This window comes from Carassius auratus, unplaced genomic scaffold (assembly GCF_003368295.1).
Source record: "Carassius auratus strain Wakin unplaced genomic scaffold, ASM336829v1 scaf_tig00214968, whole genome shotgun sequence".
Taxonomy (NCBI): domain Eukaryota; kingdom Metazoa; phylum Chordata; class Actinopteri; order Cypriniformes; family Cyprinidae; genus Carassius; species Carassius auratus.
Window position 1 is genome coordinate 57,120 of NW_020527887.1, and position 27,226 is coordinate 84,345.

Consider the following 27,226-nt stretch of genomic DNA (forward strand, 5'->3'; position numbering starts at 1 on the left):
AATGTGGTGCATCCCTGCCAGCACCACAGGATGGGGAATCTGAGAGGACCAGGAGCTGTCATTTAGTCTGACACACTCTTCCATTCCTAGTTTGTGAGTGTGACAGAGTGCCAAAAAATGGAGTGAGATTTCAGCAGAAACTGCCTGTAGGTGTAACATGCCTGACCAAAATCAAGTCTGAGTCAACTACTGGGACACTGCCTTAGTAATAACCCTGAGCTGAGTATCATCTGCTCACTCAGCAAGAGAACATCCACAGAGACCAGAAGCTTTTAAAGTGAAGATCTCGCCATAATTATCCCTCCAGACACTCGAACATGAACACAGTCTCACACAGAGTCCACTGAAATCAGCGTTCAGAAAATAAAGAACAATTACAGATCTATATGTTTGTACCTTGAATGATTCTCTCCCAGAGAGACAGCGATTCGACAGATGCCATGTGACGTTTCCATGTCTCCATTTCTTATGGCATCTCGTAGCTGTTCCTGTAGCTGTAACACATGCGGCACCAACTTCAGGAGAGTGTTCACATACCTGAAACACACGGACACAATGTTCAGGACTCAACATGAAACAACATTAGAATTAGCAACACATTCAACTTTTGCAATGTGAAATAATATTCAGTTCTTCTAACTAGTTTTTATAAATAAAGATTGAAAGAAATGGTCAATTCCGGCACAACTTTTTCTTACAGATTTTTGTTAAGATGTTAACATGGACTGGAGTACTGTGGAGTACTTGTGGATTATTATTATGTTTTTATCAGCTGTTGGACTCTTATTCAGACGGCACCCATTCACTGCAGAGCATCCATTGGTGAAAAAGTGATGTAACGCTACATTTCACCAAATCTGATAAATTCATCTACATTTTGTTGTCATTTCCTTTAATGCTAACCCTTGCCCACGATCACATGCATACACTAAACGAAAGGTTTATTAATGCAGTGGTTCCATGTGACATCGCTTTGCTGCACATTCAGAACAACTTGCTTGACTAATTTACTTCCAAACACACTCCCATAATGACAAAAAGACAACAAACCACAATAACTGTAATGTGCACAATGTACATGCTCTCTTCTCTTTACATCATTACATTTTCCTTCATTTGTCTACAGCTCATTTCCACATAAACTTCTGTCATGTTCCTCACCCCTGCTGCCATCTCAGTGCTTCTGGAACAATCTGTCCTCAAACTCTTTTTCTCTCTCTCTGTGTGTTGTCTCATCCTTGTTTTGGTGTCAACAGCAGGAAGGACACACCAGTGAAATGTTAACGAGGCACAGACAAAGAAAAAGTATGAACGGCGGCTCATTACAGGCTCATCACAAGCTTGTCTGAGGCTCACTGCTCGACACACACATCAGAGATCACAGCTCTGTGGGATTAAATGGTGCTTCATTACAGCAAACGACACAGGGAAAAATCTACAGCATCACACACTTAAATACTCACCTATTAGGCTTTATTCAGATGGGTGGCAATAATGATTTTATTTGGGCACATCTGACTCAAATTGGCTTAATTTTAGTACCATTATATTGAAAGTAGTCATACTTTGTTTTTTGCCATATAGTTTAAACACGTTTAAATGCTCATTCCCTTTCAGACAGTGCTAAATGAGATGAAATTACAGAGATCATTGAGATGTAATATGATGATGAAACATTATAGAGAAATCTGTACAACGCTCCAGGGAGATGTTTCACAGTTCGTTGGGTCTCGTTTTCATCATGTTTTTGGAGTGCTGAAGGGAGATAGATGCTACCAAGAGCACACTAAACCACACAGAAGAATCTTTTTTCTTAAAAGGGTCATATGATGGAAAATAAACATTTTCTAGAATTTTTTTTTTTTTTTTTATAAGATATTGATGTACTGTATGTAGACACAAGATATGTTTCAAAACCCAGTGAGTTGGCAGAATCTGAAAGCATTACAGGCAAGCAATGTGAAGGCTGTTCCAAACAGCAGGCAGCAACCTTATATTGCCTTCAGGGATACTAGCTACTAGATTCTGTCCAAGTTTTAATGCAGCATCACATGCATCCTTCACAGGTGACGCAATCACAGGGTGAACTGTGATGAAAACATCATCTAAGCAGGACAATGCAACATTTACCGTGTAAACATACTAATTTTAAACTCTAAACCTGGCCTCCACAGTCACCGGACCTGAACCCAATCCAGATGGTTTAGGGGTGAGCTGGACCGCAGACAGAAGGCAAAAGGGCCAACAAGTGCTAAGCATCTCTCAGGGAACTCCTTCAAGACTGTTGAAGACCATTTCAGGTGACTACCTCTTGAAGCTCATCAAGAGAAGGACAAGAGTGTGCAAAGCAGTGATCAAAGCAAAAGGTGGCTACTTTGAAGAACCTACAATATGACATATTTTCAGTTGTTTCACACTTTTTTGTTATGTATATAATTCCATATATAATTCCACATGTGTTAATTCATAGTTTTGATGCTTTTAGTGTGAATCTACAATTTTCATAGTCATGAAAATAAAGAAAACTCTTTGAATGAGAAGGTGTGTCCAAACTTTTGGTCTGTACTGTGTATATATATATATATATATATATATATATATATATATATATATATATATATATATATATATATATATATATATATATATATATATAATTTTTATAATATATATACATTTAAAAAAATTATAAATGTTAATAATATATATATATATATATATTCAAATTTCTAAACTAACAAATACAAAAGTATTAATGACCCATCCCTACACGTATGTGATGGCCCTTATAAATCACTGCATTTGTTCTCAGTGTAACCTTGTCTTTCCTGGGTTCATTGATCTAATGGCCAGTGAGGCTGCGGCTCTGCCATCGAATGCATTTATTTATGAGTTCAGGTTTTAAGAAGCTTTTAGCTTCTAGAATAGGCCCTAAATAAATAAATAATCACATCAATGACACTGCACTCAAGGTCAAGGAGGACGTTCAGAAACACCATCAGAAAGATTAATGCAGCATGTCCCTGCGCACCTGTTGGATGGTGAACGTTGGGCTGATCACTGAACAGTCTCAAGCTAAATACATAATAATCAAATAAGACATCACTACTGCTCTCATGCACACTTCAACATGATCTATGACACAACTTTCTGCGTATGACTTCACAATATATTTAAAATGTTAGTCAGTGTTAAAAATAATAACCTTGGATTACATCATACATCATAACTATAACATTTAAGCAGAGTTTCCCATCTCTGTGCCATCTTGTCTCTAAGACTGCCGAATACGAGTTTCGATTCATAAGAGCGCAGATTTATTCTCTGAAACCGCAAGCGCTCTCATGTGAATCCTCGTATCTCACTGTGTTTCTACAGACACAGACGTTTCTTCTCCCTCTCTGTGTAATTACCCTCAAACACCAGGAGACAGATGAAATTAGTTGCCTAGCAACAGGATGCATTTGGTCCAATGGCATCGTCCTGAGAGGCTTGATTTTAATGTGTTTAAATAGTAAGAGGAGGCGATGAGGTGATGGAGGCAGGATAGCGAGAGAGGACAAGGCACGGGCATGATAAAGGTGAAATGAATATGGAAAAGAATCACTGATATGACTTTGTGACACACTGGCTGGACTGAATTCAAAGCACCTCATGCTGAGATTTAGGGGGTTTGAGAGCGAACAACAGACTTCACGTTCAGCCGCAGGTCACAATATAACAGCGCAAAGAGGAAAAACTTGCATGCTAGCTGTCCATGTGTTTACTCATCAAATCTACTGTCTGTCAACAACAGAGGTGTCAAACACACGTCCCGAGGGCTGAATGTGCCCCATGGAGGAGTCTGATCTGGGAAAAAACTGCTTTAAAAACAACAAAATTACATGCGATTATTATATTGTAAAACCTGATCTAAGTGAGATAACTGAATGAAGGATTAATTAAATGATACATATATAACACTAATTAATTATTCAACACTGTCAGCGTTTGACTGAGGAGGAATTAATTCCGTTTAATTATGTCTTTATGGGGGGGGGGGCGTTCAACCAGAGCGCAAGACATCGCTCCCTTGCTCGGTCTCCATGGAAACGCAAGCAATCCTGGAAATAACCCTGCTGCCGCTGCCGCCGCCCCTCCCTCCTCTGATGTGACTGCGTTACAATATGCCTTTGTTTCTGTCTCTCTTCTACCCATATCTCTCTCTCTCTCTCTCTCTCTCTCTCTCTCTCTCTATCAGTCACCTGTTTTGTTCTCTGTCAGACCATTTCTCTCTCTTTCCAACACGTTGTTCAGATTTCGGCATTCAATGGTATAACTAAAGACGCATAATGCACCTTCTATTGTTCTAGCAGATGCATTGAAGTTTATACTGTATATGGCTCTGCACCCATTTACCTAAATGTATTACTTCAGATTCATGTGCCCTCTAGAAGCTTGTGTTCTGCAAGTGAACGTCGCTTGATTGTGCCATCCCAAAGAAGCACAGTCATTTACGGACTTTTAAATCAAATGTTCCTCCTGGTGGAATGACCTCCCCAACTCAATCCGAGCAGCTTTAGCCATCTTCAAGAATCGGCTTAACACCCATTTCTTCCATCTTTATTTGACCCTCTGACTTTAACACTCAATATTCTAATTATATTCTTAAAAAAAAAATCTAACTACGTTTCTAATCTTTTTGTTTTGCAAAACAAATCTTACTTTCTTTTTAAAAAGAATAAATAAGCGTTTTTGCCTTAATATAATGAGAATTGGGGGAATGTCCATTTACTTAGACTTTGTGAGATTTCAGCCATAATAAGAAAATAATGTAAAATACAGTTTCTTGGCTAGTGGAAGTTATTTATGGCAGGTAAATTTTCTAAATCCACTTGCCATTGCTAAATATTTGAAACATTAAATGTTTAACCTCAACAGGTTTTGTATATTTTCATTGCTTTTCTGCCCCATTGCATGAGTACTGCAGGGCTAAATGCTGACCTCTGTGAGTCGGGCTGTGAGATGGTGTTGACGATGGCCTCCACAGCCGTATCAAACAGCTCCGGATCCGACAGAGCCGTGAAACTTGCCTCGACCAAACCCTCGCTCTCGTTCAGAGGAACGTCCAGCAGAACCCAGCTCGACAGACACTTGAGCACACGGGCCTTCACCAGCGGCGGAGAGTCCGGCTGCCGTAACAGCTGCTGTAGGAGTGGGTAAACACCTGTCCACTCGCGGCCCAGAGCGCCCCGCACCTGTCCCTTACGGTACTGCGGCAGCCGGCTGGTCTGGAACTCCTCCGGGAGAACCGTGAGGAGCTCCAACAGAGCCAAACATCGCGCGCGTCCATCCACCTCGCCTCCGTCCTCCTGAAACATGTGCACCATCTCTGACACGGCCCCCGGCCACGCCTCGGGCATCATGTTGAGGGCGAGGGACGCCAGCGCCACACACAGGCGGGTCAAGACGATCTTAGAGCCGGAGGCGAAGCGAGCAATCTGAGAAAACAGCTGTGTTTTGAGCGTACTGTACTGCTCGGTTGGGATGTCGCTCCAGTAGCGGGAAATCTTTGTGTGAAGGGCGCTGGCGCCGAAGTATTGGATCTCTGGAACCTGTGGAGATAAAGAAGAGATGCAGGTCTTTGATTGTGTTTCTCTTTAATAGATTCCTTGGAGAAGAAATCAGAAGAGACGTACATAGCGCATAAAGCCTTCTTGCATCATTAGTCAGCACAGAGTTTGTGTTCAGTGCATCACAACTAGGGCTGGGTGATATGGACAAAATTAATATCACAATATTTTTTCCATATCACACGATATCAATATTTAGCACAATATTCATTTACCATTAATGGGGGAGGAAATTAACGTAAACACACTTGTTTTAGTATTTGATGGGCTCAAATGAAGTGACTCTCAGAGCAGCTCTGGAGATATATTGAGATGGCAGATAATGAAAACACTGCGAGCATCACATGTGTTTGAGTTTGAGACCATACTCTGCCATTTATTCACACAGAGAAAGATGCAGACATATTAGTGACCTGCACTGACTGGCTGTTGCAATGTTTATTTCTGCTGCTGTGTGATCGGCTGTTTGATTAATCCATATTGAGTAAAAAGCCTGAAGGTGTAGCTCAGTTGATGCAACGAACACAGCTGCAATGCAACAGCCATCAACATCTGATGTGTATACACAAACCAAAAGTCATTATGAAGAGGCATTTCCAACTCATTTAACTTAAGGACAGGACAAGCACAGCTATACAAGCGGGGGGATGAGAACAGGATGTTCTTACCTTCTCTGGTCTCAGTAAAACCCAACAGAACTGCCAGGCCTGAGGAGACACTTGAGCCTGCATCAGCCATTTCTGAGCCAGATTCTTATTCTCAATGTTGGGATCATAATAGAGCTGATGCAGGGCCTGAAAGAGAGAGACACACACGCACACAGAGAGAGAGAGAGAGAGAGAGACAGTTTTAGACAGAGATACATTGCACTCTGGCCATTATGGAGCACATGGACACAAGCTAATAACGCTTTATTAACCCCAGGGTTCCTGTGTGGCAGTTTAGCAGACATGCTACATATATGAAAGCACATGCTTTTAAAGTGATGCTCTGGGTCTCAAAACTGCTGATGCATGAAACTCATGCTGTCATTTATGCAGGTGAAGCATTTAATATGGTGATAAATAACACGGCTAATGACGATAACGCTGAAAACGCACCATTTTCAGGACTTTCTGAGTAATAGAAAGTGTAAAATAACAGCATATATCTGAAATATAAATCTTTTGTAACATTCACTTTTGTCACTTTTGTTCAATGCAATGCATCCTTGCGGAGTAAAAGTATTAATTCCTTACAAATAAACAAATCATGCATACTGTCATCAGCCGAAAGCATCTATATCACTACACCCCTGATGAACTGTCAAAATGAAGCAGACTAAAACAAAAACAAAATTATCATATAAGATAAAAATCAAGTAAGTTCAGAGAGGAATTAGATTTGTGTATCACAGCACAGAACAGAAACCCCTGAGAAGCAGCCATCTGTCAGAGTAAACCTGGTGACATGACAAAACCAACTGTGTGCGGTCGGTCAGAGCGCCATAGATGCTTTCAATTCTGTACAAAGAACGGATAAAAATAAATATGGTACAAAAGTCCATTTAAGCTGATGCATCTTTTGAAACGAGGGTTTCTATGGCAACTGTCTATTTGGTGAAAACTCATTCTTAAAGACCAGCGCTGAATGACTTTGGTCTATTGACATGGTTCCTGCATCCGATCTTGCCTGTGTGTGTGTGTGTGTGTGTGTGTGTGTGTGTGTGTACCCAGACGTTTATTATTCACTTGTTTAATCTGATTTTATGAGCTACGCTACAGGCATTGTCTGTATTTGAACTGATCAGTATAAAGTCTGCTCCAGATTCTGGCTATGAACCACCCACTGAGACAGGAAGAGATGTTTGGGATCAAACACTATGCGACCTGTTAGTGATTTTGAAGGTGATGTATATGGACAGGTAAGTCCGCTACGGTGGGGGAGGACTAAATTCAGTCATGTACTCACTGAACCCGTCGCAGCTATACCCTCGCGATCAGTCACTTCTGAGTGCACCCATTCCTCAGCACCGTTAAATGTGCCTACAGGACCGTCTCCTCCAATCTTTTTTTTCCATAATGGGGAGCGTCTCGTGGCACAGAGTATGTGCGCCTATTATGATTAAGGTCATTTCAGGAACAATAGAGATAGAGCACGCTTTCAGAGATGCCCAGAAATGCGGGATAAAATAAAGAGATGCAAGGCCAGAGTGGGACTCATTTTCAGTCCTGCACTTTCATGCCTTAGACTGTCCCACTTTAGTTCATAACTGACTATATTAAAATAATGTAATTTTAACCTCAGTATTTAGGTTTTGTGATAATGCACTGCTCTCTACAGCCTTGTGTGAAAATGACTGATTTATTTTTCGGAAGAGCAAGCACAGGTCGACCCGTTTTATGATTTCCAATATTTGTCTCAGACAACTAAATCGTGGCCAAAATTGCACCGTGTGAGCCAGGCTTAACTGTCGTACAGTCTGACATCACTGACAATTGAGTTTCCACATGAGGCTCATGTTCGTACAGTCTGACAAGCAACAATCATAAAGGACTATAATAAATCACACTGTGAGGAAGCCCTAAATAATGAGGCTGGTTTAAGTTGTCCAGCCCCTGTGTATCTTAAAGGGTGTGATTTAAAAAGGATGGAGTAAAAGATGCAACTAATATGTATAAGAAATATAAAATAACAGGCAACTAAAAACACATACATACTAGGGTTGCCATTATTCTGAATATAATATTGAACAGTTCGGTATGTCATCCACGGTTCAATACGCGCTTGTGAATTGCAGTTTTTACTGTCTGCAAGCATCGTTTTACACATGTAGCCTACTCAAACGGAAACACTTCCAACATGACTGCACATCTGTGGCGCCATCACCAAGCAATATCACTGTCTGAAGGCAGGATAGCAGAGCAGGTAATAAAGTCCTCCAAAAAATACTGCTGCGAGTGAGACAATATTCTCCACTGCCGGGGACATTGTAATTGCAAAACGCTCTCGCCATGCTGCAGAGAATGCTGCCAGGCTTATCTTCATATAGAAGAACCTCAATATACAAGAATAGACACCGGACCTAAGTGAAATTGCACTTTACATTCTGAATGAAGGATACTGTACTGGAGTACTGTTAAGTTTAATTAAGATGGTTTATTTATGTTTACTGAAGTACATGTATGTTTATTTGAAATGGTCAATTTATGTTTACTAACTTCACATATATGTTTATTTTCAAAATTTAGGAATTTATGTGTTAAAATTAATATTTTATATTATACAATACACTAGGAACTAGTAGACTTTTCTTTGCTTTTAAGTAAAATAAAGGAGTATATATATATATATATATATATATATATATATATATATATATATATATATATATATATATATATATATATATATATATATATATATATAAATTAATATTTTAAAATGCATAAAAGAAAATGAAGAAATGTTTAAAATAAATAAAATATACAATAAAAAGCAAAAAATACTTAGTTTTATAATATTATAAAATATTTAAATATATAAAAATGACTTATTACAAAATGTATAAATCAAAATTAATTAATTCATTGTGTCAAAAGTGTCAAAGCGGCAACCACCATTTTAAATTAAATAAAATACATTAAAAAGAAAATACATGAACAACAAATAAATCTCATTAACAACTGTTCAGTTGCTGGAAAACTAGCTGACCATCATGACCCACCCATGCATAATGCACAAAGTAAACATTTTGACTACTTGCTATGGCACTATGAAGCTCACAAAGTTTAGAAACTGAAATGACCAGCTGCTCCTCAGAAACACAGCTTTTTCAGCTTAGTACTTTATACTAACACCTGGTTTCCCGGTGGACTCAACGACTGTTTACCCTGACTCTCAAACACTGCATGAAGCCAAACATTTGAAGATTTTTGGGACTGAGTTCAACAGCCCATCTGGAGTGATCGGGAACGCTTGTTCTGACATCATCAGCCATGTGTCTGTGAATTTTACATCTCAGAATATTTGTGTTTTGAGATTCAATCCCATTGAGTCAGATGTAAATAATCCCAAATTCCCCAGTAACAACGAGAAACAGAACTACAGCAGAAATTGTTACGTTATAAGAGATGCTTTTTGACCTTTTAGCACTAATCGATCAGATAAATGTGTATGTGTCTAAAGAAGCACAGCAAGACGTGGCTGCCGACTCGTTTGAACAGTCAATGGTTGGAAAAACATAGCAGGCTGCCCTTGACAACCGAATCTCTGCACAAAACCCAAGAGATATAATTAGCAAAGCTAACAGCCGAGCCAATCAAAAAAAACAATAGTGGAACATGACAACAAGCATACACCCCAGATACCCTCTTTGAAAAATCACACACACATTCACATAGAAAACATCCAAAGTCAAAGCATCTAGCTACATCTAAAAATGAAAAGGTTTCTTGGTGAATTTTCAGCAACGTTGAGCCCAGATAATTAATCTCTGAATTGTTTTGTGCATAACTAACATGACATTACTCTTGTCAGCTTGGATTTCTGACCAGGATATTTAAACATGGGGTTTTATTTTAGTGATGTTTCTCTCCTCTGCAGATGGTTACTCCTGACCATCACACTGTCCAGAACAATACACAATAAACACACACACAGCGACCTCTGTGTTTCTCCTGCTGAGAGACTGAGATGAATAGCTGAGACAGTGACATCCTGATACAGGAGCTAGTGCACGTCCTTTGAAAAAAATTAAAAAGAAGCAGAAATGTATTTTCATCCTTCTATCTGTAATCAGCGCATAAAAAATGTATGGATCTACTTTAAACCTTTTCAGGACTTCATAGCTTAATAGATGATTTAACCAGTGTCCTTCAGAAACCATTTGAATATATCTTACCCCAAACTCATGAATAGGAGTATATAATGTTTCCACAAAACATGATGCAAACTGTTTTCAAAACTGATAATAAATAATGTTTCTTGAGCAGCAAATCATCATATTTGAATGATTTCTGAAGAATCGTGTGACACTGAAGACTGGAGAAATGATGCTGAAAATTCAGCTTTGATCACAGTAATTACATCTCAAAGCATACTCAAATAGAAAACAGTTCTCTTAAATTGTAATAATATTTATTAATTATACCTTATTTTTTGCAGTTTTAGTGAGCATAAGAAACTCGTTTCAAAGACAAGAAATAAAATGCATGCTTATTTACATCGAAGAATTAACATAAGTGATGCTAAATGCTTTATTCATAGATTTTCAATGTAAATGCATTAGTGTAAACACAAACTGAGGGATAAATTGAAATTACTGTCAGCAGCAATCGAGTGCATTCCTTTAAAAAAAACATTACTGACAACATGTTTGCTATTAAAGAGATTAAAAGATGTAATAATTATTAGCGTCACACAAGCAGAACAGAGCATTTGTCGAGACTAACAGATAAAGATAAAGATGAAAGAGAAACTCTTCACCAGGCAGAGATGAGACAGACGGGACACCACCTCTCTCCGCTCCTCATCCTCAAGGATGGATCAATATCACTCTCTGTACTCTAATCCAATCTAATGTTGAACACCAGCTTCACATTAGTAACCTGATCATCAGAGATCAGCTGCATTACAATCACATTCAGACAGAATTACCATCAAAAATAGACAGAGCCATAAAACTGACAGACATTCGGCAACAAAAGCAGTTGAAATAGAGAGCTAATAAAGAGAGAAGAAGAACTTAAACATCACAATTCTGCAATGATGCTGAAAGCACTCTACATGAGTCAATCTCACAAAAACAGTCAAGATGATCCCAGCCATATTTCACCACAACTTTAAAAGAAGGATATGGGAAATAAACATGCCTTTTTATGGAAAATTACATTGTTTTTTGGACTATTAATATATTGTGCATTGGGACACTATTTTTAGGACAATTAAGCACATTAAACACCATCTATTTAAAAAAATCTAATTCTCATTACTATAATGGGAAAATATAACCTTATCTTTTAATTTTTAATCATGGAAATACTGCCTTGGTTTATGTTGGTTTAAAAAAATACAGTATGATTACAATAAAATGTAAATATTAAAAATGAAATATAAACAGAATTAAATAATGGTCCTAAAACTGAATTTATTGACTACTATGTGTGTGTGTCTGTGTTCGTGTGTACACACACACACATATATATATATATAATGTTAGTTCTTAATGAGAATCACTGTCATGTAACGTTACGTACGCTATTAATAAACAACATGGATTTATGCTGAACTCTAATCAACAACATTTCTAAGTCTTCCCCCAACAGTAACGTTAAATGAACATTAATTAACGTACTAAACACAACATTAATGATTAAAAACATGTATGTTTACCTTTTCCACGTTTTCCACGGTGAAGTCTGCGGCTGTGTCCGGATCCATCGTCTCTTGAACACAATCTGCCACCTTACGCTTTATAGATGTACTGTTTATTAATATCAGTTAATTGTGATAATATTTGCTGATTTATCTCACTGATGTGAATTTGAATCGGTCCGGCGCGCGATCAGGCCGGTGCGCGCGAGCTCATGTTTCTAATTCACATATTTCGCTCATGATAAAACCCCTTTCGTATCTCAGTTGAACGTTAAAGATGACCGTTTGTCACATATGTGCTTCTGAGGGTTTCTGTCCGGTCCCGGTGATCGAGTGTGCGCGTGCCCACCCTCTCCCGCTCTCGTCGGTCTGTGAATGATTCGACCGGATTCGACACTCTCTGCGCGTGCCCAAACCTCTGCCTTCACTAAAAAGAGAAAAAAAACACTGTTGCCAGTTAGAAATAATTCAGTATTATTCCGTTTTTTATTATTTTATGTGTATATGTAAAAAAATGTTTTAAAAAAAAATCATGAATAATTTAACTGTAAAATTGCTGTGTTGATTGAATGCAGATATGTCGGTTTTCCTTTTATCAAATGTGTTGTCTGTATGCTCCACAGAGCTTTGATTTCTGATACTGAGTTTTTAAACTCGTAAAATCGTAAAGCTTTTATACATCAACAGATCACTTGACTTTGATGTGACGTTCATTTTTAATCAGGCGTAATTTTAATGGCCCTGTAAACGGCCCTTCGCTCTGCATTATGGGTGATGTAGTTTTTTAAGTAACTGGCGTTCATATGCAGTGTTACAGCGACTCTTTGCGATACTTTTGAAGTTTTGCATGGATTTCATCTTCTGTACGTGTAGAACAAGCGGGGTTCTCGCCCAATTATGTGGTTTTCTATTTTAATACAGGCCTACTTAAAAATATACATTCTACTGCTGATTATATGTTTATTTTTATTTTTTTGGATCCTGTGATACTTTTTATGAGTCTTTTTTTATCACTTTTATATCAATTTAACACATCCTTGCTGAATAAAAGCATTAATTTCATTCAAAAACGATACAAGAAGAAGAAAGAAAATGACCCCACACTTTAGAACGGCAGTTGTTACAAAATGTTTATATTTTGAATAAATGCTGTCCTTTTAAACTTTTTAGAAATCAAATAATTCTGAAAAAGTACCACAGGTTCCAAAAAAAAAAAAAAAAAAAAAAAAATGAAGCAGCAAAACTATTTTCAATATTGATATTAAATCATCATATTCGAATTATTTCTTAAGGATCATGTGACATTGAAGACTCTAGTAATGATTCTGATTTTTCAGCTTTACATCACAGAAATAAATTACATTTTAAAATATATTCACATAGAAAACTGTTATTTTACATTGCAATAATATTTCGCAATATTACTGTTTTTTCTGTGGTCAAATAAATCCAGCCATGATGAGTGGAAGATACTTCTTTAAAAACATTACAATTCTTACTGATCCCAAACGTTTGAACGGCAGTGTGTGTGTGTGTGTGTGTGTATAAAGAACACATTTATAAAAGCAGCTCTAAAAGCAGCTGATCCCCGTCCAGCTGTTTGTGTGCGCGCTTTGCCGCGCCCCGCCCACCGCGTCAGACGAGATCGCGCAGCGGTTCTCAACTCTTTGGATCTGCTGTAAATGAACTCTTCCAAACACTTCTGATCATCTGACACAAACACACTGGCATCTAACTTCATCTCCGTCCGTCGATCCAGAGGCATTTATTACATACACACACTGGACTTTTGTGTCGGTTTTCACGTCTGAAGAAAGAAAGAAAGAAAGAAAGAAAGAAAGAAAGAAAGAAAGAAAGAAAAAAAGAAAAAAAGAAAGAAAGAAAGAAAGAAAGAAGGAACAAATATTTTAGCTTTATTTTAGGTTGAAGTTTTTATCTTTTGACATATAAAGGATATGGGCAGATGTGGAAATATTGCGTTTTGTGCGATGGTGCTCTTCTACTGTTCTTTCTTTACAGGTAAAAAATAAAATCTATCTATCTATCTATCTATCTATCTATCTATCTATCTATCTATCTATCTATCTATCTATCTATCTATCTATCTATCTATCTATCTATCTATCTATCTGTCTATCTCTAGTGAAGTGAAACAGAATTATAGTAATAGCCATTGTGAAATGTAGTCTATTTTTCAGACAATATTTGTTTGTTCTCAGTTTGTTTCTAGCTGAAGTCAAACAATGGTTGTGTCTCAAAACCTAAACTGCCTACCTAGGCACAATATTGACTACTTAAGATGCCCAGAAAGGACATCTAGAAGTGCAAATCTTTCATGACTCAATGGAAGCCCAAAAACTGCTTAATGTACTTTGGTTGCTCGAAAATGCTTTCTAGGTAGGGACCTCAATATGTTTGGAGACACAGCCTTGTATCTTGCAGTGAAAAGACTCTGTTCTTGTGCTGAACTCTTAACTACAGTCTGAAAGTGGATACTGGACTGTAAGAGTAATCATATTAACACACACATAAGCTTGTTTTTAATTAGACTTCATGAAAAGTAGTCTTATGTTTGCATTTCTATAACATCAGTTCCAATTTTGCAGTTTACTTGTATTCAGTTTTGTGTTCACTCAGTACTTCTGACTGTAAAGACTGACTGCTTTATGAAAACTCATATTCAATTCTGATTTATTTACATTAGCAAACATATATGTGTTTGCACACGTTTATGTTCATGTGAGGGTGGAAATTCAAGAAATTCATCTCTCTATCTCAACACTGGCACACAGAGCATTATGGGATATACATTACTGTCCCTCAATCCCAGAATGCATTCATTTCTTAGCCAGAGTTTGTATAGGAGTCATGCAGCGTGTATTTTTTACCTTATCTAAATTAGATTTTATTCTAAGGCCTGTTTTGGAAAATTAAGAATGGCTCTGTATATTGACTGAGCGAGACACGCTCCCGAACAATCGTGGTGTATTTTTAAAGTGTTTCTGTTGCTTGTCATCTTTACATGCTGACTTCCTGTTCCTTTCACTTTCATCTGCTCTTCTATTTTTACATCTTGTACAAAAGCCCCATTTACTTTTATTCCTGCTCTTATTTTTCACAATTCATAAGTGCACTTTATTTTAAAGTAAAAGTATTTCCAATAGTTATAGCCTTATAATTTAATGCATTAAATTATTTAAACAATAAAATAAGTTAACATATGAATAACTGCAATAATATAAAATGATACATTTGAAACAGAAGCATCACCTCCATGGATATGTTCTACAATGGAAAACATGAAACTTTGAACTAATATCGCATTTACTCCAGTAGTTATGAGCTCCACAGACACAATTTCATATCAAACAAAAGCTCTCATAAAGATGAGATCTGCAGATAAATGAGAGGCGAGAAAACCTGTGAGAAACTGGAGCGCAGGTGAGAAACATGACTGGGTGAATATTATGATACACAGCGCAACTTTTAAAGCAACGTTGCTGTCAACAGGGAACCAGATGAGACACTGGGCCCTGACTGATCTCAAGTATCCAGACAGAAATTTGTTACCCATTCTCAATGTGAAAGTGCCCAGTCAGCATTGCCCAAAAAAACTGCCCCATGTATCATCACCTTAACACTGTAAAAAAGACAATTTAAGACAAAGATTACCGGAGTGTTTTCCATTTAATTGAATGTATTAGTTGCCATTTCTTTGTTACTATTTGTGAAATATATGAGCAATTTCTGAATGAAAATGATTTCACCATCAATTTTGTGTAGACCAATTGTCTTTCGAAGAAGTTTAAATTCCTATTATGGAAATTTATTTAGATGCAATTCACATTGTATTTAGTTTTTAAAGGAATGTGTAATTAGGTTTAATTTGTGCATAATGTGAAATCATATTTGAATGAAATCATCACTTATATTATTATTAATATTTTGAATGCGCTTTTTATATTTTTATATTTACTTTCATTTAAATGTGCTTTTGGAATTTTTATTTTCTTGTTTTTCTAATTAGATTTTATTAAAGTTATTTATTTTAGTAATTTGATCACTTAAAATGTAACTTCTAAGTTTTTCTGTGTAATATTTAGATTTTGTTTATGCTTTATTCCAAAATTTAGGTACAATATTATTTTATTCCAGTATCAGCCTAATCACAATTTATTAAATAAAGCTGCTAATTATGGGCTGGATCAATATACTGGATCGACTGTATAACAGAATCAGACTTTAATGAAAAGTGACGTGCAGACCAGAACTCTATCAGTCCAGAGGGTGAGAAGATGAAAATAGAACGATAACTGATAAGAAGAGCATCTGTTGACAGAAGAGAGACAGTCTCTGAGCAAATAATTGGACATTTATTGAGCCAAACCTGTCAAACCTTTTTAACATTCTCTTTCTTATTACACTGTAATGTGGGCAGTTAAAAAAGAAACTAAATGTTGACAATGTCTATTATTTTTACCTGTTTTCAACATTAATAATCAGAAATGTTTCTTGAGCAGCAAATCATCATATTAGAATGATTTCTGAAGCTCATGTGACACTAAAGGCTGGAGTAATGATGCTGAAAATTCAGCTGTGCATCACAGCAACAAAATACATTCTACCATATACTACAATAAAAAACATTTTTTTGAAATAGTACAAATATTTCAGAATATTATTGTTTTTAATGTATTTTTCATCAAATGCTTTCACTCCTGGTGAGCATAAAAGTCTTCTTTCAAAAACATTTAAAAAGAAAAATTCTGACGCCAAATGTTTTGCGCATATGTGTTACTTGCCATTTCTTTGTTATCATTTGTGAAATATACCATCAATTTCTGAATGAAAAGTCGCAAGTCGGTGGAATTTTTTCTCAAGTCATATAATTTGAAGTTTCCTTCATATCTGTAGCACAAACAATGCTTTAAAGTTCATTAATACAGCTAAAGGGTTGTTCAAATCCTGAATTGCACAGGTTTCCTCAACACTCATTTATTATTAGTCAGACAGACAGACAGATAGTTCCTCCCCAAACACATGCTTAATTAAATGATTGAATTAATTATTAACACTTTTCTTGTTTCATCACATATCTAAAGACAGAAAAGAGCTCCGATTAAACATTCTCTCTTGTAGATTCAGATTTGGCAGATTCATTCTCTCATTTTTAATTCATGATAATACCCATTTTCATTTAAATATGCAGATTACATTGAATAATTTAAGATGCTGGCCAAAATGTCTCTCTGTCCTGGTTTTCCTCCCATCTTCAGGTGATTATCTCTGTGTGTCGTCTGTGCCTCACATCTCAAACGGAAGAAACGGAGTGACTGATGTTAACTTTACCTCGAGCCACGGCAGCAATCAGACACAGTCCTCTAACATCACTGAGCCCACGCCGCACAGAAACACAACAACAGGTACAACATTTACTTGCTGTGGTTTTAATCTGAGATTGACAGTGTCATTAACCCTCGATATGATGTGTTATGCAAGTTCCTACTGCCACAATCAGCGTTTGTAGAGGCACTAGTCATTGGGTCAAAATATTTCTTTAACCCTTGTGCTGTGCTGAAAATCCTTTACCTAATTTGGGGTTCCCAGTCAAAAATGACTGGCCTTTTAAAACTCTTTTTATGCTATATTATTACCAATCAATTCAATCTTTTAATCAACTTGTTTTCTTCCAACCAGCACAGGTTTTTTATTTCTTTTTGGAGCTGATTGATTGTAGACCGCATTCATCTGAGCTCATGCATCTCAGATTTTGAGTGATAAAAAGTTTTTTTTTTTTTTTTTTTATAATCTTGTCAAAGATCACTCAAAAACCTAGGTGCATTAGCCCAGATCTGTTTTTAGGGACTTTTCTTAGAGTGCACGTAATACTTTTAAACAGCCATTAAAAAGAAGAAAAAGAAAACACTGTACAATTATACTGTAATGTTGAATGGCTAGTCAATGGTTAAATATTAGGAGAAAAAGATGCCATTATACAAGTCTTTATGTTGTTTATACATTGTTTTGAATTAAGATTGAATGAAATTATTGCAATATAAAAGTATATTTAAAAACTTTAATGTTAGGTGGGATTAATCAAGATTAATTTCTGAAAAAATGTGATTAGTTATCCTTATTTATCAATAGACAACACTAATATATATATATATATATATATATATATATATATATATATGTATATATGTATATATATATATATATATATATATATATATATATATGTATATATGTATATATATATATATATATATATATATATATATATATATATATATATATATATATATATATATATATATATATATATATATATGTATTTTCCGGACTATAAGTCACGCTTTTTTTCATAGTTTGGCTGGCCCTGCGACTTATAGTGAGGTGCGACTTATTATCAAAATTAATTTGACATGAAGCAAGAGAAATGAACCAAGAGAAAACATTACCGTCTACAGCCGTGAGAGGGCGCTCTATGCTGCTCAGTTCTCCTGTAGTCTACACTGAAGACATAGAGCGCCATCTCGCGGCTGTAGACGGTAATGTTTTCTCTTGTTCTTGGTTCTAAATAAATGCGACTTATAGTCCAGTGCGACTTATATATGTTTTTTTCCTCATCATGACGTATTTTTGGACTGATGCGACTTATACTCAGGTGCAACTTATAGTCCGAAGAATACGGTATACACTTTTTTATATTTTCACTTTTCATTTGAATTTACTATTATTTATATAACATTTATTAATATTTTAAAGTGAATTTTATCCAAATAAATATCATTTGAAAAATTAATAAATTCTATATAAATAGTAAAATAATTTAGAATAACACTGTTCTTTAAAAAAAAATTCTGACTCACTCTACACATCTCAACTTTGTTGAGACTACCACAGAGGAATATTTAACCTAAGAACGAAACTCTGCCATCATTTACTCACAGTATGTGGTTCCAAACACACGTACATTTATTTCTTCTGTGAAACATAAAAGCAGAACACACCATCTATGTCATCACATTCCTGCTGCTTCAAATCAAAAATGGCAAGCAAAGACACATTTCAACAAGTTTAGAACAACATGAGAGCGGGCAAATAAATTCTTTCACTTTTCTATACCTGACCTGACAGAACAGATCATTTACACAACCACCAGTGGTTCTGAACTGCGACAGCAATGTAGAACGACATGAAGAGAGTCAATGAGTAAATGCTGTGTGAGATCTAACGTGAGAGTTTGAATCCTCATGACACACACACACACACACACACGCGTCTCACATGCACAGACATGTGCTGTTAAACAGAACAACTGTGGCTCACTCCACAAACCATCAAAGATCTCACCAACACCATTAAAAATCATCCTGCTGCATTACTGCAGATACTGTAACTGGCTGCTTCCAACTTAAAACACACTCAATGTGTGCTTTTACATAGCATTAATGTGCATATTTAATTTTCTGAGTGCATCTCTCTTAGAAATTAATGCAATTATTTTATATTTTTAATGTGAAAGGTTTTTTCTGCTCACCCAGGTTGCATTTATTTGATCACAAACACAGTACAAAATATAGTAATATTGTGAAATATCATTACAACTTAAAAAACAACAACTGCTTTCTACTTTAATATATTTTAAAATGTTCCTGTGGCTCAGTGGTAGAGCATTGCATTAGCAGCACAAAAGTTTGTGGGTTCAGTTTTCCAGGGAACACACATACTTAAAAAAAAAAAAAGTGTAGCCTGAATGCTCAGTCGCGTTGAATAAAGGTGTCTGCTAAATGCATAAATTAAAATGTAATTTATTCCTATGATGCAAAGCTGAATTTTCAGCACCATTACTCCACACGATCTTTCAGAAAACCAAATATGCTGATTTGCTGCTCAAGAGACACTTCTGATTATTATCAGTGTTGAAAACAGTTGTGCTGCTTCATATTGAAACTGGAAATATTTTTCATGATTCTTTGATGAATAGAGAATTTGAAAGAACAACATTATTTGTCAAATTAATCTTTGTTTGACATTATAAACATTTTGACCATTACTTTTGATCAATTCTATGCATCCTTGCTGATAAAAAGTATTCATTTCTTTAAAAAAATTCTTACTGACCCCAAACTTTTGACCGGTAGTGTACATACTGCAGAAATAGTAATAGTATGCTAGGTAGTGCTATTTTGAACACAGCCTCGCTCTCTTTTCTCTTAACTCACACATATGTGTCAAACGTTCAGTTTTTTCACATTCAGGGGTGCGTTTCCCAAAACCATATAGTTGCTAACCTGTTAACAACTTAGCTGGTTGGCAATGGGAAATTGCATTGCAACCAACAAAGTTGCTAACTTAGTTTTGGGAAACGCACCCCTGATTAGTTTCCAATCCAATTAACCCTTCATACCAGGCATGAACACATGCACAACTCATGCAAAAAACTCTATTTACATAGTTTTTTCCCGTTCCATGGGGAAAAAGGATGTCTTTGTAATCATCAAAATGAAAGAATGACTTACTCTGAAACAGCTCATAAAGAGAGCAATTTACACAATCCAAGCACTTACTGATGGATTAAATCTCACTGAATATCAGATTTCACTACAGGAGTTAAAATGAGTTGGAAATGCTTTTAGTGTTTAACAAAGGCATCACCAGCTGAAGAAACCGTGTTGAACATGTAGCCGCCTGTTGAGTCACGTCACGTGCTCATGAATTTAACTGAAAAAGCCCAAAGCTGTGTTTCATCTGTCAGTCATTCAGCTCAGTTTGCATGTTGGTTTTCAGTTATTTTCAACATTTCTGTCAGCAGATCTATCATATGCTGCCGTGTTAGTGGAGTCTTGTAGAGGTTACCATGGAAAAATAGTAATAATTAAAGTTTTTCCCACAAGAGACGAAATGCACCCATTTCTTCTTCTTCTTCTTTAATGGGCACCAGTTGCACTTCTAACATTGTGCAATATTCAAGATAAGACATGACCAAAAGAAACAAAACAAACACTTTTTGAAAGTAAACTCTGTACACTACTGCTCAAATGTTTCAGTAAGACTTTTTAATAAATTAAATGATAAATTAATACATTTATTCTACAAGGATGGCAGTAAATTTCTGTAAAGAAATTGATAATGTTACAAAAGATTTATATTTCTAATAAAGAAAATGTTTTACACTAAATATATTTAATACAAATATATATTTTTATACACAACATTTATTTAGTTATTAAATACATATGTACAGTATATTAGATATGCATGAAATCGATTAGAAGTGACAGTAAAAACAATGTTACAAAAGATTTCTATTTAAAATAAATGCTGTTATTTTAGACTTTCTAGAAATTATAGAATCCAATGTGTGTGTGTGTGTGGGGGGGGGGGGGTTATACAAATATATAAAGCAGTTTCCAACATTTGATATTAATCAGAAATGTTTCTTGGGCAGTAAATCAGTATATTAGAATGTTTTGTGAAGATCATGTGACACTGAAGACTGGAGGAATGATGCTGAAAATAGAGCTGTGCATCACAGGAAAAATATATTTAACTATTTTGATGTTTTTACTGTATTTTGGATCAAATTAATGCTGTTTGGTGAGCATAATTTATTTATTTTTAAACATAATTTTTTTTAATAAATATCAAATTATTATCAATTATCAAATTATCAAAAATTATTCTAACTTTTTTTGGAAGTTGCACTCAAATCTGAGGTTTTTTTTTTTTTTTTTTGCTGATTTAACACTGTTGTGTTTGTTTCACCTTTAGAGATGTTGAAGAACTCATCCGCCCTGGCAGTGAATGTCAGTTTCTCTGGGAACATCTCAGACAGTCGAAATGACTCAGATGTGTCACCTGTGAAAAATGAGACCACAGTTAACACGGTAAAGCCAACTACACTCCTGCCATCAACGACCCATGAGACCAAAAGCACCGTTAACATCAGCACGCTCCACCCAGAATCCAGCGGAGCTCACAACGACACCCCCTCAGCTCTGAACGTCACAGACAGCGGTACGTGAAAACACTGTGCATTAGTCTTGTTGATTTCCAGTCAAAAATACATCTTTAAAACAACACAATATCCTAGTAATAAGACTTGTTTTAACCCTTAACGCATTTAATATTAACTGTATTAAAATATACATGTATTAAAAACACTTTTTCTGTACTTTTAATTAGAATTCTTTATTTGACTATATATATTTAAATATACTTAAATACTGTGTATTTAATTATCAGAAACTATACTCATTAGCACTTTTCAGTATGAATTCTGAATTCTTAATATTACGTTTATATTACACATAATATATTTAAATACACGTACATACAACATAATGTATTTATTATAATTTATATTCATCAGTACTTTTCGATATGAATCCTTAATATTTAATATATATTGCATTTAATATTTAAAAAACACTTATATAGAATGTATTTAATAAACAATACTTGTCAGTACTTTTTTTTAAATATCAATTCTCAATTCTTATTATTAAATAAATAATATATAATAAATAAATAAAGAGTAAACTTATTATGTTTAAATACACTTAAATTGAATGTATTTAGAATGAATTCTTAATTTTAAATACATTTATTTAATACATTTAATACATTTAAATTCATATTTGTAAGTACACATTTTTAAGTACTTTTCCGTATAACTTCAGAATTTTTAATGTTAAAAAATACTTTCAACTTAATATATTTAATTCACATTTGTAAGTACTTTTCGGCATAAATTCTGAATTTAAGTTTAATTATTTTTTTTATTAAACATTTAATTAAACTTAAATATTATGTATTTAATGATTACAAACTATATTTACCATTTCAGTATAAATGTTTACACATTTCACTTGATAATATAATAATACATTTAAATATATTTGTAAGTAAGTCTATTTATTTGTACTTTTCAGTGTGAATACTGTATTACTGTAGCACCATCTTCATTAAAATGGCTGTGTAATTATGATCTGACTGACTAATTTTGACAAAAGCATTGCATTCTGCTGGAGACCTCTCCTGCTTGTCTTTCAATGCAGACATGATTTATTGCTGTGATTATCAAACATCACATGATTATTCATTTGGTTGATGCTTTTGTGATTGAATGCAGCTGCATGCACAAATATTTACAGTGCACATCTGCATTTTTGTTTACCATAACGGCGAGCAAAAGAAATCCTCATACACTGGATATGAATAGAGGTCGGACAGCAGAGAGGCTGATAACAGTGCGTAAGTGTGGAAAGAGCGTCATTATATGTGCAGAGGAACGGCGAGCTGTGAAGGACGTCTTCATGCTGACACAACCGAAGAACACATGCATCTTTGTGGATTCACCAGACGTCACTGCAGAAACGCTGAATAATGTTCTCTCTTTCTCTGTTTTCGTTCTTCTAGACAATAGTAAAGCGTCCACTGACCCGCTCCTTGCTGGACTGGTGTCAGCGTTCATCGTCGTTGTTGCCATCGTTTCCGTCCTCATATTCCTCAAATTCAGAAACAAAAACTCTGGTCCAGTGTTTCACAGACTTCAAGATCTCCCCATGGTGAGACCTCAGCTTCTTTAACAAACACTTACTGGCTCAATCAGCCACGTGACAAACATTCAACACTGACAGGAAAAGTATCATTCTCAGGAAACCATTTAGATGCCGTGTATACAATTGTCATTTCTATTTATTTATTTCTTCTTTTTTTTCATGCCATTTAATAAGGTTATTTTGCTGAAGCTTATTTTTTTCTATGTTAGACTCAAAGTACAGGATTACTATGATGTTGATTAAAATAATAATAATAATAATAATATTTAATGATGTTACTCACTTCAATATATCAAAATACATTTTGAGAAAAGTGGTAATTAAAACCCACTGATTTATGAAAATGCTATGATTTTATTTTTTTTTTATCTTTTTTTCATTTTTCATTTTTTTTTATCATTTAAAGTCACTGAAAAAAATCCATTGGGGAAATAAATAAATATAAAATGTGAAAAAAAAAAATACTGAATCAAAGTAACTATTAAATAATGTACACAATGTAATGTAAACTACTAAAAGATGTAAACAAAATTGATGTTGTTCCCTTAAATATAATTTAAATATGTGTGTGTAATGTGACACATTAACAAGACTGAAGAAAAGCCTTTATCTCTAAAAATAAAATAAAAAAAGGAGAAAAAAGCATGGTATTTAAATTTCAAGAAAAGCTAAATATGGGTACATTTTTATTGTTTTTTTTTATTTTTTATTTTTACTATATAACTAATTAAAATTGGATGTGATGTATTAAAACAAAAATAGCCTAATAAACATTTTTTAGATGTATTTACACTACACCAGTATACATGAAAGTTCTGTTCAGTTACAGTTTCTTGAGAATGACTCACTGATATCTGTGTTTCAGGATGATATGCTGGAAGACGCCCCTCTCACCATGTACAGCTACTGAAATCCCAGATGTTCCTCAGACATCTTCAGAGCACCCAACATCCTCCGATCTACACAACACAGACACGTTTAAACGGCTGGTGTGCTTCATAGAGACACAAACACTTCTGTACAGGACTAAATGTAGCCTAATACTCCACTTTAGTGGTTAAATTCACCGTGGCCATCAGAGTAGTTTTCTTGCACTTTATGTGAGGTTTGGGCTGCAGGAATGTTTGGAGTAGAATGGAGAAACTAATTTTCATTTTGGGTGAATTATTCCTTGAAAGAAATGTTCCAAGTACACCACACAAAATGTCAGTGTCTCTCTCAGTCAGCAACAATCATGTTTATACAGTAATGCACCACTTATAGTGCAAGTCTACGGGGGTACCAGAATAAACAATAATGTTAACATGACACTAATGTGATATAGTCTACTATGAATATCTGTATGATATGTATATCTGTTGTATTCAGTTTTTCCAACTCCTGTGAAGCTGCAAAACCCTGTAACTTTTTAATTTCTATAGTAACTGCATTACTGTTAACTGATTTTTGCTTGTTTTTACAAACAGAGAGATGAAATCAACATTAATGCAATTGGCTCTTGGCTCATTATGTTACAAAATTCAACTGTTTTCAAAAATCCATTTGTGTGCACTTTGACAAAGATGGTAAAAAAACAGACATGAATCAATAAATAGCCAGAATTGTAACAATTTTTTTGAGCCTGAAATGTTTTATAAACCTGAGAGAAAAAAAATGTTGGCTGATGATGTGTGATGTTTACTTTGTGTAAAAAGATGTGAGAGTGGATTTAAAGTGTTTCTTATTACACATTGTTCATTTAATTAATAAAGTCTTTAAAATACACTTTTTTAAATTTGGCTCACTGGACACGCAAGTTATGAAATGCTACAATTATTGAGACTTATTTTAAGTGGTAAAAAGGTGATTGTTGTTCTTTTTACAAAAAATTGAAGTCATTGTGAAATCAAAACTGACTATTTAATTTCTTAATTCACGTTTCTGGTTTTACTGTGAACAAATCAATGCAATTTGCAAACATGCTCCAAATACTGACTGCATTACGTTTAAAACATATACACAAGACCGTGTCAAACTCTTTTAGACTAAATTGATGTTATGCATTGCATGTTCATATTGAAAACTCTCTTTTTGCTTTTTCAAAAGCTGTTTTGCAACTTAACATTGGTAGCTATACCTCAGAATATGTCAGTGCAATATATATATTTTTTAACTACAATTTTAATTTAAAAAAAAATTATAGCGATATCTAAAAAAAAAAAAAAAAAAAAAAAAAAAAAAAAAAAAGACCAAAACACAATTACTAAAACTTTAACATTAAAATTATATATATTGTTACGTCCCCCTCGGTGTCTAGGGGTGACAAGGGGAGTAACATATGCTATTTAAGAAAAGTTAACAATTATGTCGGTGAACTTGCAAACAAAAATAGTGAGAGAGAGTTGACTATCCGTAATCCCAGCACTCAAACTCATGGAAACTCTTCAAGACTTTATTTACAATGTAAAGTCTTTGTACAGCATTAAAGGGTAAGGGAAAATTAGAGGTTTAACAATATGGGTAATTCAAAAAGAAAGAATAAGATGCTTGTAGCTTCAGGAGGGGGTTAAGGCCAAAATAACAAACAAAAAGGGGATGCTAACTGAAAACAAAGTAATCGAACTTACCTAGCAAACAAAATATCAAAATCAACAACATGTCTCTTCCCTGGCTTCCTCACGGTTCCACAAAACCAGGAGAAACGCATAAGTTGATAAAATAAAAGTGGCACCCACCTCCTTACTGCGTCTGCAGGCAAAAGAATAAAAATAAAACAATTTCTAATCACTACAGCCAGTACAACAGGCTGTCTTGAATATACACTACAGGTCCTGATCACACAATAGTAATCAAATACAACAGGCTTTCTTAAAGCAGGACCACTGCTTAAACCACCAACTGGGAAAACAGACAAACCAAACTCTCTCCGGTGTTGTGTCCGTTCCCTCTGTTTAAATACAAGCTCCTCTCCACAGCTCTGACGAGGAACAGGTGACATCAATTAGGTCTTCTGTGAGAGGACAGGGAGGAACAGAGGAAAACCAACAAAAACTACAACTCCCAACAGGATGTCAAGCATCAATGAAGCACAGTTACATAGAGTTAACACACAGTATTAACAGCAACAATAACATACATCTTAGGATGTAACAATATATTAATTATATATATATATAATTTTACTTAAAAGAGTTTGGCAGTGAAGGACCCCATACCTGGAATTTGCTTAGGGCCCCCAAAGACCGCCCCTGCTCGGCTCCGTTTGCACTGCAGTTAAAGGAGCTGTATGTAAGTTTTTGAATCTGCTAAACATACCATAATATGTTTGAAAATATTAAAGAAACATGCTTAGTTATCATACTTGTTTATCTGGGGGGGGAAATGCCACAGTCAGTTATTCTACTTTGAAAATGTGCGTTCTCAATGCCTCAAAAGTTGAAGTTGAGCTCTCGTGCCTCAGTTGGTAAAAAATAAATTAGCCAATCACCATCAAGCGTTCTCTTTCAGCTTTGAGAAAGAAACATAAAAATAGAGGGAGAACATGCCTAAGCTGGATATAGGCTTCAGTAGTCGACTTGGTTAAATAGTGCAACAGACAACGTCTCTTTTAACTCAAACTTTTAATAAGGGATGGATGTTTGCTTCAGGTGACAGACAAGTTAAGTCATGTCAGTAACACATTTCACAAGAACAGTAGGAACCTGAGAG

The 27,226-nt window shown here is 35.2% G+C and overlaps 2 protein-coding genes across 3 annotated transcripts in view; one reads left to right on the forward strand and one right to left on the reverse strand.

Annotated features, from left to right (window-relative positions):
- The window catches only part of LOC113093339 (importin-13-like), a 30,424-nt gene extending 18,065 nt beyond the window's left edge, over positions 1 to 12,359 (reverse strand). The window contains exons 1-4 of one of the 2 annotated variants that reach the window (XR_003287730.1): positions 11,985 to 12,359; positions 6,281 to 6,406; positions 4,984 to 5,594; positions 397 to 537 (exon numbers count right to left, since the gene is read on the reverse strand). Coding sequence is in view for 1 of the 2 variants with exons in the window: in XM_026259162.1 (XP_026114947.1) it covers positions 397 to 537; positions 4,984 to 5,594; positions 6,281 to 6,406; positions 11,985 to 12,032 (926 nt within the window). In the remaining variant the exon portion in view is untranslated. The remainder of the gene's footprint in view (positions 1 to 396; positions 538 to 4,983; positions 5,595 to 6,280; positions 6,407 to 11,984) is intronic. The other variant, XM_026259162.1, reaches the window with a different exon arrangement.
- A 1,271-nt stretch (positions 12,360 to 13,630) lies between these two features.
- LOC113093346 (uncharacterized) lies at positions 13,631 to 25,303 on the forward strand. Its single transcript, XM_026259170.1, has 5 exons — positions 13,631 to 13,985; positions 17,243 to 17,389; positions 21,747 to 21,992; positions 23,397 to 23,545; positions 24,405 to 25,303. The coding sequence occupies exons 1-5, from the start codon at positions 13,922 to 13,924 to the stop codon at positions 24,447 to 24,449; spliced, it is 651 nt and encodes a 216-aa protein (XP_026114955.1). The 5' UTR covers positions 13,631 to 13,921; the 3' UTR covers positions 24,450 to 25,303.
- The last annotated feature ends 1,923 nt before the right edge of the window (positions 25,304 to 27,226 follow it).

Excerpts from the sequence above, each read along its gene's own strand:
- LOC113093346 (XM_026259170.1), top strand. The coding sequence starts at position 13,922 with ATGGGCAGATGTGGAAATATTGCGTTTTGTGCGATGGTGCTCTTCTAC. Across the intron at positions 13,986-17,242 it reads CTACTGTTCTTTCTTTACAG|GTGATTATCTCTGTGTGTCG; the intron begins GTAAAAAATAAA and ends TCCCATCTTCAG. Across the intron at positions 23,546-24,404 it reads GACTTCAAGATCTCCCCATG|GATGATATGCTGGAAGACGC; the intron begins GTGAGACCTCAG and ends TCTGTGTTTCAG.